The 14,607-nt window shown below is 47.2% G+C and overlaps 1 protein-coding gene across 4 annotated transcripts in view; it reads left to right on the top strand.

Annotated features, from left to right (window-relative positions):
• Positions 1–14,607, top strand: part of CTIF (cap binding complex dependent translation initiation factor) — a 146,477-nt gene that overhangs the window by 32,868 nt on the left and 99,002 nt on the right. For 2 of the 4 annotated variants that reach the window (XM_064735868.1, XM_064735867.1), the window contains exons 4-6: positions 7,543–7,665; positions 11,610–11,683; positions 12,500–12,604. In XM_064735868.1, the coding sequence (XP_064591938.1) occupies positions 7,543–7,665; positions 11,610–11,683; positions 12,500–12,604 (302 nt within the window). The remainder of the gene's footprint in view (positions 1–7,542; positions 7,666–11,609; positions 11,684–12,499; positions 12,605–14,607) is intronic. The other 2 variants (XM_064735870.1, XM_064735869.1) reach the window with 1 other exon arrangement.

Here is a 14,607-nt window from a genome sequence, read left to right as displayed (position 1 = left end):
TTACATTCAGCTCATCTATAATTCTTGTTTCCTGCTGGGATCTCTCTGTTTGCTGCATGGTGTGGCCATGTTCCACTAAACCCCTGAAAGTTTGCCAGGTCTCACCACGTGTGAGCCTCTGGGGCAAAGACCAGGTACTCAAAATATTCTTTGAGCACCTTACTGCCTCTGTAAAGAGGAAGGTTTAGATAATGGAATAATTTTAAACTCTTTTATGTTTGGATTTTTTTTCTTCTTCCCCAAAAAGAGCCAGTGGGAAGTTTTTATATAATACTTTATTTGCATTCCCCTTGTGAGGCTGTGGCAAGTAGGAAGCTCTTTGATATATTTCTGAGAGCAATTCATTAAGTAAAAAAATCTGGTATGGTGCATATTGAGGGATCCAGCAAAGCTCTTGGTACATGAAAGGCCTGGCAGGAACTGCATCCCAGGCTCCCCTTATGTAAAAGGCATTAACAAAAACCAGAACAACTCTGCGGGTTTGTGCCATTTCTCCAGGCGGTGGGAGATGGAGAGCTGAAAATCCTCCTTCCTGGCCAAGTCCCTCCCTTTCCCCATGGTGGCTGGCTGTCACCCATCAGCACCAAGGAAAAACCTGTGTTTTAGGCAGGAAACAGGACGTGCTTTCATCCCACCGCTTGTGTCCATGCCCCACCAGGTGCAGCAGGAACTTGGCACGGGGTCTGGGCCCTCAGAGGCTTCTGCAGGTGATGGTTGTGTTGCTGATCTGCTGAGCAGTGAAGGAGCAGGCAGGGTGTGCAGATCACACGTGATGATCCCACACCTTGCTTGCAGCACCCTTGTCCTGTCCTCCCTGAGGAGCTGGTGGTGAAGGAGATGACTCTGCCATCCTGTTGAACCAGCAGAAACAGCAGCACATGGTGGCAGGGTGGGTTTGCACTCTTGGGCCTTGGCTGGAGTTCAGACTGCCTGGAGTAAAGAGCATCCCTAACTGTGACAGCACAAGAGTTCTGACAAGGAGGGACAAGGGGGAATGGCTTTCCACTGGGAAGGACAGGGTTAGGTGGGATATTGGGAAGGAATTGCTGGCTGGGAGGGTGGGCAGGCCCTTGCACAGGCTTCCCAGAGCAGCTGTGGCTGCCCCATCCCAGCAGGACAGGGCTTGGAACGGCCTCATATAGTGGAAGGTGTCCATGCCCATGGCAGAGGATGGAATGAGATGAGCTTTAAGGTCTTGCCATTCCATGTCCATGTCCTGCAGTCATGGCTGGAAAAGCTGCCATGCTGCCAAAGCAAAGGCAATAGGAGGTGAGGGGCAATGTGTGAAGGCTGTCTCTTGTGTAACAGCAGATTGCAGTGCACAGAGGAGCTCAGTTTTAGTGGAGAGTGGAAAAATCAAATTATCTGTGCAGATTTTTTCTTTTACAGTTCCAGAAAATTTTCTTTTTCAGGCATCAGTGCTGCTTAACTTCCTGGGATCAGCTACCAGGAAATCCTGCCTGGTGGATGGTGGAGAAGCAGGTGGGAAGGGATCACGGTCTTGGACAGGGGACAGGGGACATGTCACTGGGTCCAGATTAACTGAAGTTAGCAGTGACCTGCTGGCTTAAATCCAGTGACATCAGCAGGCAGCTTGTAATGCTCCAAATTCTTGGCTGACCAGACAGAACTGGAGAGACAGTGGATTGGCAGGATCTCCTGACTAAATTTGTAATTCATTTTCCCTGTGCTGGTGGACAGCCTGTGTCTCACTTCAGTTGCCTAACCTTGGGTCCAGATCTGAAAGAGAACAAGAGGGATGACTCTGGAAAGCCTTTTAGAAATTACAGAATGTTAAGAGGGTGGAGTGGATGTTAAAAATCACCCACCTGCCATAGGCAGGGACACCTTCCACTGGAACAGGTTGCTCAGGGCCTTCCTTATGTGTTATGAGCACGGCCAGGGTTGGGGCATCCACAGCCTCCCTGGGCAACCTGGGCCATTGTCTCACCACCCTCACAGTGAAAACATTCTTACTAATATCCAGTCTAAATTTCCCCTCTAGCAATTTGTATCCATTACTCCCTGTCCTGTCACTACAGTTGTTAATGCAGAGTCCCTCTCCAGCTTCCCTTTAGGCTCCCTTCAGATACTGGAAAGTGCTGTGGGGTCTGCACACAACCTTCTCTTCTCCAGGCTGAACAGTCCCAGCTTTCTCAGACTGTCTTTACAGGTGAGGTGCTCCAGTCCTTTTAGCAGCCTCATGGTCTCCTTTGGACTTGTTCCAACTGTTCCATGTTTGGGGGATACATTTGGGGTTCTCCATCTCATTGGCCTGCTCATATTGTAGCCCAGGGTCAGTTTGTACACTGAACTCAGCTGAGGTTGTCCACCATGCTGAGGATGTGTTGGGGCAGGTGGATGCTGACTGATGCTGCGGACACTCATTTTGTGTTTCCAAAAGAGAAGGAGAAAGCAAGAAGAAGAAAGCAAGAGAAGGAGAAAGCAAAAGGCTGGCTTTGCCAGTGAGTGCATGTTGATGCATGCCTGCCTGATGGAGGAAGAAAGTAGGACTTTAGGTGGAGTGACCTGCCCATGGGCAAAGAGCAGCTCTGAGAAAACCAGTCACTTTTCTGCCTGTAATTGCTGGGTGATGCCTCCTCATTTAGTGGATGCAGCCCTGCTCAGTTACGGTTGGAGAGGACTGCTGAGAAAGAAGTCAAGTCCTTCAGCTAATGTGTAGGTGTAACTTTCCCTGGGACTTGAGTTTGGGCTTGGCCTCATGAGGCAGCAGTGCCTCATGTGAAGCAGACACCTGCTTGGCTGTCAGGAGGGAGATGTGTCACTGCCTTGCTGCCTGCTCTGGAGAATTGCTGCTGCTTATTGAGGGTGGGAGAAGATGTCTTCTGGGCCTGGTGTCACCAGTGACTCACAGGAGAGGACATCTTGTCACTCTCATTTTCTGTTTGGGTAAAGAACTCCAGAAGACCAGGACCTGTCTGCCCATTGTAGAGTTTCCCACACTCTTATTTTTGTGAGATTTGATTTGCCTTTGAGGTTTCCGTCTTTCCAGGTTTGGATGAATAGATCAGTCAGTGCTGGAGCTCTAGGCAGGGAAGGGATGACGTGAGCCATTTCCTCTGAGGCTGGGACAGGGCCTTGCTGATGGGTTTCCATAGCACATCTGGAGTTCTCAGGGCCATTCTGAGAGCCCACAGTCTTCCTCCTCTTCATCCTTGTGTGTAAATGAGCTATATAGCACATCCTTGGCTAGCATGGCTCTTCCAGTGTTGTCCAAAAAACACAACCACACACGCTTGGTCCTTCCCCAGGTAGTCCAGAAAGATCTTGTAAGCTTAAGCTCCTACTTCCAAGTCCATCAGATCAAATCCTTTGGTCCTGTATTATGACACAAGAATGGATAAAACCTTAATTTCTCTGGTGGAAGAAGGTCTCAAAGTGATGTTTGGTGTCCCTTCTGCAGATTGGAGAGGGTTGGGGAAGGTCCCTACCTGGGAAGGGAAGGAACAGAGCCAAAGGGGTTGGGGCTTCTGCATCCATTTTTATAACAGTTTCTGATGTTCTTACAGCATTATGTAATACTTTGAGGAGAAAGAAGGTAGAAAGTTTACCCTACTAAGATATTTAGAGTAATCTTATGGTTGGGGTTTTGTTGGGGTTTTTTTAAGGTCTATTTTGAGTTATTAAAATAATTAAGCCTTTGGTTTTCCCTATTAAAATTGGAGTGGTTTTTCTGGAGAAGGTCTAGGGAGGTACTTGGAGTGCAGTGCAAAAATTCTGCATAATGGGAAGATCTGGCAGCAGCACAAGTTGGGTGTGTGAAAACCTCCACTGCAGAAAAACCTCAAAAAGGGCCTTTTACACAATAGCCGTTTTCTGGTCTGACCAGGAGTAACATCAAAATTGAGGAACCATTTGGCACACCCCACAACTTGATCTGGGGATCTCCTGAGTGCAGATGTGAGACCCTTGTTATGCCGGGGGATATCTCAGAGGTTTTGGGGGGCCTGAGAACTCTGCCAGGAGTATTCCTGTTATTTTTCCTGTGGCCCACCCATGAATGCTGTACATTGAATATTGAAATTTTTACTTAAAATTGAACATGAATCCCATCCAGAATCCACTGATATCTTCAGGACACTTGGAACTTGTGCTGCTGCCAGGGTTGATCTGCATCTCTACCAGCACAGCCCACTTCACCCATACTTATCTTCACTGAGAGCAGCCACGTAGGTGATCACTGTGTTTCCATTTATGGCTTCTGCACTGGGGAAATTTATCTTCTTTTTCTGCAAATAGGATTTTCAAACTTGCACTGAAGCAGCAGAAAATATTAACTCTTGGGCTGGCAAAGGCAGCAGGATTAATTAGTTCATGCCTCAAAGAGCTCACTGCAAAGGTGAAAATTGCAGTGTAAGTGAAACATACGATTATTGCTAATTAAAATGCAAATGTTAGATTTGACAGCTAGTTTCCAAAGGAGGGCTGCTGGCAATGTGCATGAGCCTGGCTGTTCCTGAGAAGGTGCAGAGCTTGGCCAGAAGGATTGGCATAGGTTGGAGCAGCTTCTGGAATCAGTCTCTGGAGGGATGGAGTTTTCCCTCCCAGTCCCAAAGTGTGGCTCAGAGGTCCCATCTACTGCTGGTGAGTGTGGACCAGAAATGGTAGGTGGAGGAGCTCAAATAAGATCTCTGAGCAAGTCTTCAAGGACTGTTTGGGGAATTGTGTCAGCAGGAGGCAAAGGGCAGAGATCTTTGTGCCATTACCAGTATTTCTTCAGTGTTTGTCAGCTTTGGCAGCCAGTTCTGTTCCTGCAGCATGGTGGGTTTGTTTAGCAGGAGCTGTGTGTGGAACATACATGGGATGGAGGAAGAGCAGTGCCACATGTCACCAGTGCCAAGCCATGGCTTTCTGCTGGACTCCAGCTGCCTCTGGAGTCTGGGAATGGGTTTTTTGTTGTCTTTCAATGATGCTGGTGAAGGGTTTTGCTGCTTGGGTGTTTTTTTAAAGAACAGTCATCACCTGCATGCTCTCACCCACTCCGTGAGCATCACCCATGAGATTGGTGTGAGCAGCCCAGTTCCCACAGAAAGTCTGCAGACAGAGGGTCCATTTTAGCATGAAGGAGCTTTACTGAAGGACACAAAGCCATCAGAAGTGTGTGGGACTGTTTTTGGGGGTTGTATTTTCATTCTGGAGATTTCAGTCCCCTTCAGTAAGGTACCAGTAAAAAGTTGTTAATCTATGGCTATTAGTCAGAAGTTTGGGGGAAATACTGAGCTTGGCTGTGCTGGTGAGTTTGAACATGAGTGTATTCAGGCAGTTCTCAATTGGGACTGTTAGCATCTTCAGCAGACATTTCAACAGTTTTTAATGCAGCAATTTTATTTAAAAAGCAATTTGGTTTTCAATATTAGTGTCAGTGCTTGATAAAGGTGAGGAAGGTAAACAGGGTGAAAGCCCCAGGCCATGAGTTAGAGCCAGGAGACAAGCTGGTTTATTAAAATCACCTCTGATTGTGATCTAATTGGTAACTTTGTGCTGTATCCAGTGGCTTTTCTTGGTGAGCATTGATGTATGGTGATACCAATATTCTCGTTTCTCACAATAGCTGCGTTTCTGGAATTTGCAACATCTTGGATTGTCTGCAGAAAACCACTCCTAAAAGATAGGTCTACTGAATATTAATGAACAGTTTTTATTTTCAGTGTGTCTTTCAAAACAAAAGGTGCATGTGCTGACCTGCAGCATTTGGCACAGAAATCTTGTGTGTGTATGTGAACAAGATGTTCAGTGTGTAGCATACAATTAATCCTTCAAACATCAAGCATGAGGGTGCATTTCTCCCAACCACCTTTTCAGCTGGTGCACATATTTCCCATGTCAAAGGAGGTATTTCTCACTTCTCAAGATCCTACAAGGTTGGCTCTTCTCCAGGCCTTCCTGAAGTGACCTGCCTGACATCCACCACGTTTTTTATCCCTTCATGCCAATTGAACAACTCATTTTGTGCCATTTGGTATTTCTCAGCCATTGGGAGATTTGGGCGAGGGTATGGTAAGAAGGGAAGAAGAAGATGCCTTAACTGTCAGTGGAAATAACCACATTCCATTTTCATTTATCTTCAACTTGAAAACCGGATAATTGCCTCTAAGTCAATACCACAATGTATTTGAACTTGCTTGAAACTTACAAGGTTGTAGGGTGCAGAATCTCCAGCTGGAGTGATGCAGAAACCAGCACTGGAGTGTTTTGCTTCCAATTTCCTGTGTTGGATGAACACTTCCATGTTTCGTGTGCATCCAGGTCCATGCTGGACCACCAGGTAGCATCACCCTGGGTAGTTCAGGTTCTGCTGTGCAGTTGTCTGCCTGCCTCATCCAAATCAGGTGGCAGTGGTGGAGCTGGGACCTGGTCTGTGCCCTGGACTTGGCTGTTGTGTTCAGAGGCAATTTGAGTGGTGAATCCTTTTGGCTTTGAAGGCTGAGGTGGCCCTGCCCTTGCCTTAGCCCATGGCAGTGTCTGCAGCACCTCATGTAGCCCCATGAGAACATCTGAGACATGAGAAACCCTCTTGAAGCTCTCAGCTTTCACACCAGTCCTAAAACACAGGCTTCCCTTTGTATTTCCCAGATTTCAGAGTACTTGGAAGAGGTGAATATTCTGCACTTGGTGGTATCATGGGGTTTTAATAATTTTAGGTCACTTCAGAAGTCTTTCCCAAGTCTCTGAGCAAAACTTTTGGAGCAATTGCCATGACAATATCCACCTTTCTCCCTAGAGACCTTGTGGGGTGTTTGGGTAGAGCTGGTCAGGTGAGTTATTCTGGTTTTCAGATGAGTCATTATGCCTTGAGGGCTGAACAAGAAGCCTGCAGTTTACTTGACAGCACAACAAGCAGAGAATAAAGGAGAACATCAGGCACAGCTCCTTAAGAGACAAAAATAGTTATTTGTGTAATGAGTCTCCTGGTGAACTGCAAGAGTCCTCAGCCATGTGAATAACTGGACTCCAACAGTGGGAAAACTGACTGAGAAGTTTATTTGGGCCTGGGAGGGAAATGGAATGGAATGGAATGGAATGGAATGGAATGGAATGGAATGGAATGGAATGGAATGGAATGGAATGGAATGTTTCAGCTGGGAGGTACCAACCATTATCCAGTCCAACTGCATGCTCAATTCAGGGCTGACCAGAAGTTATAGGGTGTTATTAAGGACATTGTCCAAATGCCCTTCAGCAGCTTTACAGGATGTGGGGTTGGTGAATATGCATAGTTAATACTCATGAAGATAGAGAAGGTAAGTGTTATTTTTCCCCATGCATACACTGGAGCACCAAGGCCAGATCTTATCCTCACCAGAGATTCCCACAGTGTCATCCCTTTGCAGTCTGTAAATAGAACAAGTTAAAGGAGTCAGAGGAAGCCCCACAATCAGGATGCTGGTCACGGGCATGGTTTTGTAGGTGCAGGCACGAGTGGCCTGGGAGCTGGAGCTCTCCTGTTCTGTCAGGTCGGTGGTTTTGGAGTGTGTGGGATGGAGTGGCCCTTGACTAAAGCAACCTGTTTGTTGTTTTCAGGAAGAGTGGGATCACAGCAGCAGTGGGAGCACAGGATCCCGGCCGGGGTCGAGCTCCAGGCAGGGCTCTGGATCCAGGTCTGGCAGCCACAGGAGAAGCAGCCAGTTCAGGCATTCAGCCAAGGTACACCTGGTGGAGGTGCTGGAGCTGTGTCCCCTGCTTGCTGCTTCTTGGAGGCATCCCCCTCACGGCCTGTTTGTGGTGTGTGTCACACAAAGTGTGGGTGCATTGCAGCTGGGAAGGGCACTGCAGAGACCTGTTTAATTCACTCATGGTGTGTGACCCACTGGGGTGTGCTGGTTGCCTTAGCTTTGGGAAAGAAGTCCCTAGTCAGTTGGCTAAGTGCAAAGGAAATCAGGGATTTTTTCTGTATTTGAAGTCCTGGAGTATTTCAGTTTTGAGAAATCAAGAGATGTCTGTAATTATTTGCTGTCAGGTCTTCATTAGAAGTTGAAGGATGAGTGGGCAGCACACTGATGGTGTTAAATGGTGACCTTAAGTCCAGCTGCTTTCTGTGTGAGCTGTCTGCAGGGCTGTATGCGAAGTTACCTTCCTACCCTGCAAAAGACTTTAAGAATTAACTTTTTATATGGGTCCATTTACACCTTGAACTGAGGCAAGGGACCATTCCTGTTAGTTTCAGTCACCCTGAAAACCTGTCTTCTCTTGGAGTCACTGTCCTTTATGCACACAGGAGAACAAGTTGTGCCAGAAGTGGGTGGCAGACTCTGAGGTTTGGAACCAGTGGTCAAAGTCCTGGTCCATTCATCCATTTCATCCTCCTGAAGATCTTGAGGAAATAGCTTTTCTTCTGTGTCATGCTGTGGTGGGAGAGGACCCACAGAACCAGGTTGTATCTGGAAAGTGATGGTCCTTTCTGGTGGGAATGAGACTCAACATATCCTCACCTCTTTGAGCAGGGATAATACTCTCTTCCTCAAAATTTCTATATTTTTGTCTGTATTTTTCACATGACAACTTGCAGTTTTCAACAAGGAAGCTCTGAATTGGAGCCTTTTCAGACAGTTCAGTATCTATCTCATTTTTTTTTATTTTCTACCAAAGTTCAGCCAGGGGTTGTAGGCAGCTGAGAAGGAGGAAAAGTGGGGGAAGCTCCTCAAGCTCAGAACTGAAAAATGCTTAATACATGGCACAGGATGATCCCTGAATTTATAGCAGGGACCCAGACGGCAACTTGGTGTTGTTCTGTGTGCAGTGACCATTTAACCTGGTTGCAGTTGTGCAGCAAAGGGCATGATTTCCTATTTGTTTTCTGGAGGATGGTAATGAGGAGCAGCGAGAGGTGGGACGCTGAGCCGGGCTTTCTAAAGCTGCTGTGTGCATGCAAATGCTGACTTTGTGGGGAATTTGCTGAAGCTGCATGCATGGTAAACAGCCAGAGTCCACGTGGGCCCATCCCTGTTTGTGTGGGCAGCTCCAGGGGCTGGGCAGCAGAGGATGGAGGTCATGTGTGCTCACAGGGGCAGGAGGACAGAGGTTGTGGACGTGCATTTAAACCAGATTGTGTGCAGGATCTGATTTACTGGATGTCTCATCTCTCAAATACTGGTGTTACTTGTGAAAGCGTCTCTCTCAATTATCATTCCGAGTGAATTAATTAATTTTCAGCTGTACTAACTCCTTCTCAGTGAAAAAGATTATCTAAAGCATAGGGTTGGGTCACTGGGAGCTTCATGTTAAAATTGCTGATGGTTATAATTGCAGTCCTGGGGGGACTGACAGCACGTCACTGCTTTTCTTAAATACATGCCATTTTTAATCTTTTTTTATACCTGGATTTGAGAATTGGCTTTTTGAAGTCTTATTATTAAGTCTTGGCATTGTGCTGTGAGCATTTTAGTAAGCTCCCTGCAGCCCAGGGCTGCAAGGCTGCTCCCTGTCCTGTGAGCTGACACAGAGACTGGTTCTAAAGACAGGTCATAGAGGACCAGAAGGGTGTCTTGAAATGGCCACAGTGACTCAAGACTTAATGATGAGGTGTGCTATCACTAGGCCCTTTTTGGCACCATTTTGTGGAGTCTGGCTGATGCTTGGAGTGTCTCCAAGAGGTTATGGGACATCTTCTAGGAGGACCAGGTCTGGGCGAGAGTGTCCAACTGCTGCCTCGGACCTGCCTGACCTCCTCACCACCTGAAATGGATTTGTCTCTTCTTTGTGTATAAGCTGTGATAACATGCACATGTGTGCTTCCATCACACTGCATTTGGATGCTTATAAGGATTTAAGAAACTAATTCCTCTCCTTAGTGGGAGAAAATCGTGCTTACATTTGCCTAAAATAAAAAGCTCATCTTCTTCTGTAACTTATCACGGGAGTTATGTATTTCTGGTAGTTTGTTTCTGAGCAGAGACATGTCAACTTGCAGATCCCCAGGGGTTAAAATTATAATCCATAAACCCCTTGGAGGAGACTAAAAAGGGAGCAGTGTGTCTGTGTTTGGAGTTTCTGGTGTTTAAATTGGTTGTGCTGGAAATGACTGCAGAATGTAACCATCTGTTCACTAAGGACATGTGTCCTGACATTGGTTGGGAAAGTGTTGCTCAATTTGTGAGCAGATTGAGCTCTGGGACTTCATTAAGAAATGGTCACATTTTTTTATGAGTTTATAATGTCTTGGTTAATATTAATAATACTTAAAAATGACAGAAGGTTTATGACGGGGAGAGATGGAATCCACATTCTCTAGCATGTATTTTGCCGGAGTGGGACCATTTGGACTGAGTTGCTTAAATAGTCTGAATATGTGCAAGATTATGAGTAATCTGAACAAAAAAATGTTGAGGGGAAAATTGGTTAATATGGACTCCTAATTTGCAATGCATTCAATCCGTCCAGACTGAGTCAAGTCTGATTTCTTGAATGGTCTTGAATAGCAAAATCCAACCTGCTTTACTTCACCTGTAAAGGGTGGAGGGGGCAGCCCTCTTTGTGCAGGGAGGGCATGTGAGGGTTGATGACTGTGAAGGGGCTTTGACTAACATATGTGAGGTCTTTGCTTTAGATGCTCGTGCTTTGGGTTGTCCATTTTGACAAAAGCAGCTGCCTGAACAGAAAATGCAAGGTGTTTCAGAGCTGGCAGGAGATTTCTTACGATGCTCATGGGGAAGGGCTCTGGGGGTGCTGGGGCCAGGGGCTGGACACGAGCCCAGGGTGCCCAGGGGGGCAGGAGGCCAATGGCCCTGTGCTGTCCCAGCCAGGCTGTGACACAGCCCCAGGGCAGGGCCTGTCCCCTGTGCCAGCACTGCTGAGGCAGCTCCAGTGCTGGGGACAGCTCTGGGCCCTCAGCACAAGAGAGACACCGAGGGGCTGGAGCGTGTCCAGGGCAGGGAACGGAGCTGGGAAGGGGCTGGAGCCCCAGGAGAGGCTGAGGGAGCTGGGAAGGGGCTGAGCCTGGAGCAAAGGAGGCTCAGGGGGCCCTTGTGGTTCTGCACAGCTCCCGACAGGAGGGGACAGCCGGGGGGAACAGGGACAGGAGCAGAGGGAACGGCCTCAGGCTGGGCAGGGGGAGGCTCAGGTTGGACATGAGGAGGAATTTTGTTATGGAAAGGATTGTTAAGCCTTGGAACAGGCTGCCCAGGGCATTGGTGGAGTCCCCATTCCTGGAAGTGTTCAAGGAACACCTGGACAGGGCACTCAGTGCTCTGGGCTGGGTGACAGGTGGGGATCAGGCACAGGTTGGACTCAGTCTTGGCGGTCATTTCCAACCTAAATGATTTTGTGAATCTCTGCCTGGCCCCTGGACCTTGGTGGATGGTGCTTGTGGACGTGGGGCAGGAGGACAGGGCTGGAGTCAGAGCTGAGCTTGTGCATTTTCTGCTCTGTGTTGTGCACAGCTCTGTGTCCCCGAGCCTGACACTGTCACTCCTTGCCTTCACGGTGCACTTTTGCAGCAGGTGAGGGGTCTCTGCATTGCATGGATTCACTCAGGAACACAGGATCCCTTGTGCAGAGCCAAGACACATCCGTGGCTGGTGGGAGAGACTGTGCCCTGGTCAGGATAGCTCCATGTGCCTCCTGACAAGTAACCACCTTTCCATCTCTCCTAGAATGGCAACAAGGAGAGCAGCCTTGACATGCTGGGCACAGACATTTGGGCTGCCAACACCTTTGACTCCTTCAGGTAAGCTGATTTTAAATTGCTTTAAGGGAGGGTAGACTTTTAGGATGGACCGTGCATTGTCTTAGCCCTTGCTGGTATGTCCATCCTGCTGGTACCCAGGCACCAGAGAATACCCTGGTAAGGCTGACATCACTGCTTCTCCTCCTCCCCATTCCCATTTAGCCTGTAGCACCAAGAACAGTCTATTTAAAGCATCCCGTGCGTTTTGAAGAGGCCACTGGATGGGTTTGCAGTCCAAATACCTGAAACCAATACCAGTACAATTACTTTTAGTCACCCCAGAACTGCACAGGCAAGACTTGAGTCAGCTCTGAGCTGCTGCTTTGGCATTTTACTCTCCCATTAGTTGGAGGAACCAACTTCTTAACTGCTGGGAAGAACTCTTCAGCTGCTGTCTCAGTGAAAGCAGTGAAATATCCTTCCTGTCCAGTTTTATGCATAATCTGCATAATCTTGAGTCACTGGAGCAGACAGGTTGTGCAGGACCAGAGAGAACATCATTTCATGGACCTGTTGCAATACCCTCTTGGTACAGAGAGCAAGTATATCTTGCAGGGTGTCTTCTGTATCAAAATTAGAGGCTTAGATCAAGCCCCAAGAGCTCAGCATATCTAAAAAACAAGAAAAATGAAAAGAGATGCATCAGTGTGAAGGCTGGAGGCTCACATCCACATGCTCTGCAGCAAGGAGTGGTGCTTCCAGAAATGCCAGCTTTCCTTGTCTGCAAGCTCCAATGTACCCTCTGCTCTTCAGCTCCGTGGTGTTTAATTAGTAGTGGACTTCCTTTCTCTGTTTTTCCCTGTTTTTCTCTCCTAGTGGTGCAACGTGGGACTTGCAGCCTGAAAAACTAGATTTCACCCAGTTTCACAGAAAGCTGCGAAACACCTCCAAACACCCATTGCCTCACATAGACAGAGAAGGGTGAGTGCTGTGTCTGCAATACTGTGCTCTCCAGGAAGGTCTGTCTTCTCCCTTGCTCTAGGAACTCTGGCTTGGTGGCACACCTCACACAGAGGACATGGGAAGAAGCACTGGACTGTTCAGAGAGTTTGAGAGTGCCATGATCAGTCTGTCTGGCTCCTCTGTCATCCAGTTCTGAGCTGGAGCAGAGTTCTTCTCTGTATTTTTGCATTGCCTGGTACAGCTCAGTGTTTAAATAACTCTAGATCCAAGTATCCTAGATCCTGGTGTTCTAAATTTAGACATCTCTGGATATTGGAGGAAAGATCCTGGCTTAGTGCTGACCTGGTTACAGTTCCTGTGAATGACACTGTTCTTCCCAGCAAGAGTTCAGGGAAGGAGAGAGCATCAATGTGTTTCATAAAACTGTGAAAACATTCAACAGCTCCCTTTGGTTGTGACAGCCTCCACAGGTTTCCCTGGTATTTCTGGATTCCTTACTGGTTGTTGGTTGGTCAAACCAAGTAAATGTGTGCTGCACCAAGTGGCTCACCAGCGTTGCCTGGATGGGAATCACCATTTCCCTGCAGGTTCTCTGCAGATGGAGAAACAATCACTCCCACTCAGGAGGGTGCAGCCAGGTAGGAGCTGGGCTCTTCTGCCCTGTAACAAATGATAGGATAAGGGCAAAGGCCTCACGTTGCATATGGGGATGTGTAGGTTGGATGTTAGGAACCGTTTCTTCATGGAAAGGCTTGTCCAGCCCTGGCACAGCTGCCCAGGGCAGGGATGGAGTTGCCATCCCTGAAGAGGTTTAAAAACCATGTGGATGTGGCACTTGGGGACACTGGTCAGTGATGCCTTTGGCAGGGCCAAGGGAATGCTTGGACTTGGTGCTCCCAGAGGTCTTTTCCAACCATAACAATTCCATGATTCTGTAGATCGGGTTTTCCTCATGCTATCACTCAGAGCATAGAGGAAGGAAAAAAATTAGAACAGGTCTAAAAGATGGGGTTGCAGCTGATGTTCCGTCACTGCCATTTTGTTTGCAGGGGTGGAAATCTTCTCTTGGAGACATTTTTCTGCTGATAATTTGGTTTTGCCAAAGTACTGGCCAGTGCCATATGCCTGGTCTGCACATCTTGTTTAGAAGACAAGTTTAGAATTGTTATTAGAACAATTGGAAAACAATCGGAAACATCCAGCCAGGCCAGAAAGCCCATACCAGCCCAGGCTCAGCATCTGCAGTAGGCTCCTGCACCATACAGGGACAGGAAGACTCAGACAACCTTTTTTTCTGCTCTGTAAGGTATGCTGCAGATTTATAAAAAGCAATTTTCAGAACATTTGGAGCAACACAACACTAAATTTCTAAGTCACAAAGTCTCTTAGTCAAGTTCAATCTGATTTTTTCATATGAGTTTGAAAAATGGTATGAAGGGGCCCTCTGTAAAATAAGATATAATGTGCTTCCTCTGTAAAAAAAGATATAATATGCTCCATGGTTGATGGCACTAGCCTAGTGATCCTGTCAGTGACAGCTGCTGCAGGGAGGATGCAGCAGGGTTGTTGTTGTGCTTCTCCTCTCGTTCTTAATGTATTGTGAATGCCCACATTGCAAACAGGTAGAGGAGGCACTGTGGAGGTGAGATATTTAATCACTCCTAAATGTTGCAGCTGTTAAAGTGGAGTAAAAATTATTGTATCTGCAGAAAAGTTAAGCAGATGCTATCAGCATAAAACAGTGCATGTTCCAAAATGCATGCCATGTAAGTAACCTGGCTAGGACAGAGGAAGCACAAAGAAAGACAAAATTGTTCTTATTTTTTTGATTTCTAAAGCTGACTGTATTGTGCATTCATCAGCTCTCTGTGGTGAATCTGTGCCGAGATTCAGCTTGCTGAGCCTCCATGAATCTCCACCTGCTAGCTAGGCATTTTCCCCTCTTGCTTGAATGGGAAGCTTTTTTAAAAAATTTAGCTGTGCAGTGAAAAAAATAATAGGGGGGAAAGAAAGGACTATGC

This window comes from Zonotrichia leucophrys, chromosome Z (assembly GCF_028769735.1).
Source record: "Zonotrichia leucophrys gambelii isolate GWCS_2022_RI chromosome Z, RI_Zleu_2.0, whole genome shotgun sequence".
Taxonomy (NCBI): Eukaryota; Metazoa; Chordata; class Aves; order Passeriformes; family Passerellidae; genus Zonotrichia; species Zonotrichia leucophrys.
This window is presented reverse-complemented; position numbering and strand designations above follow the sequence as displayed.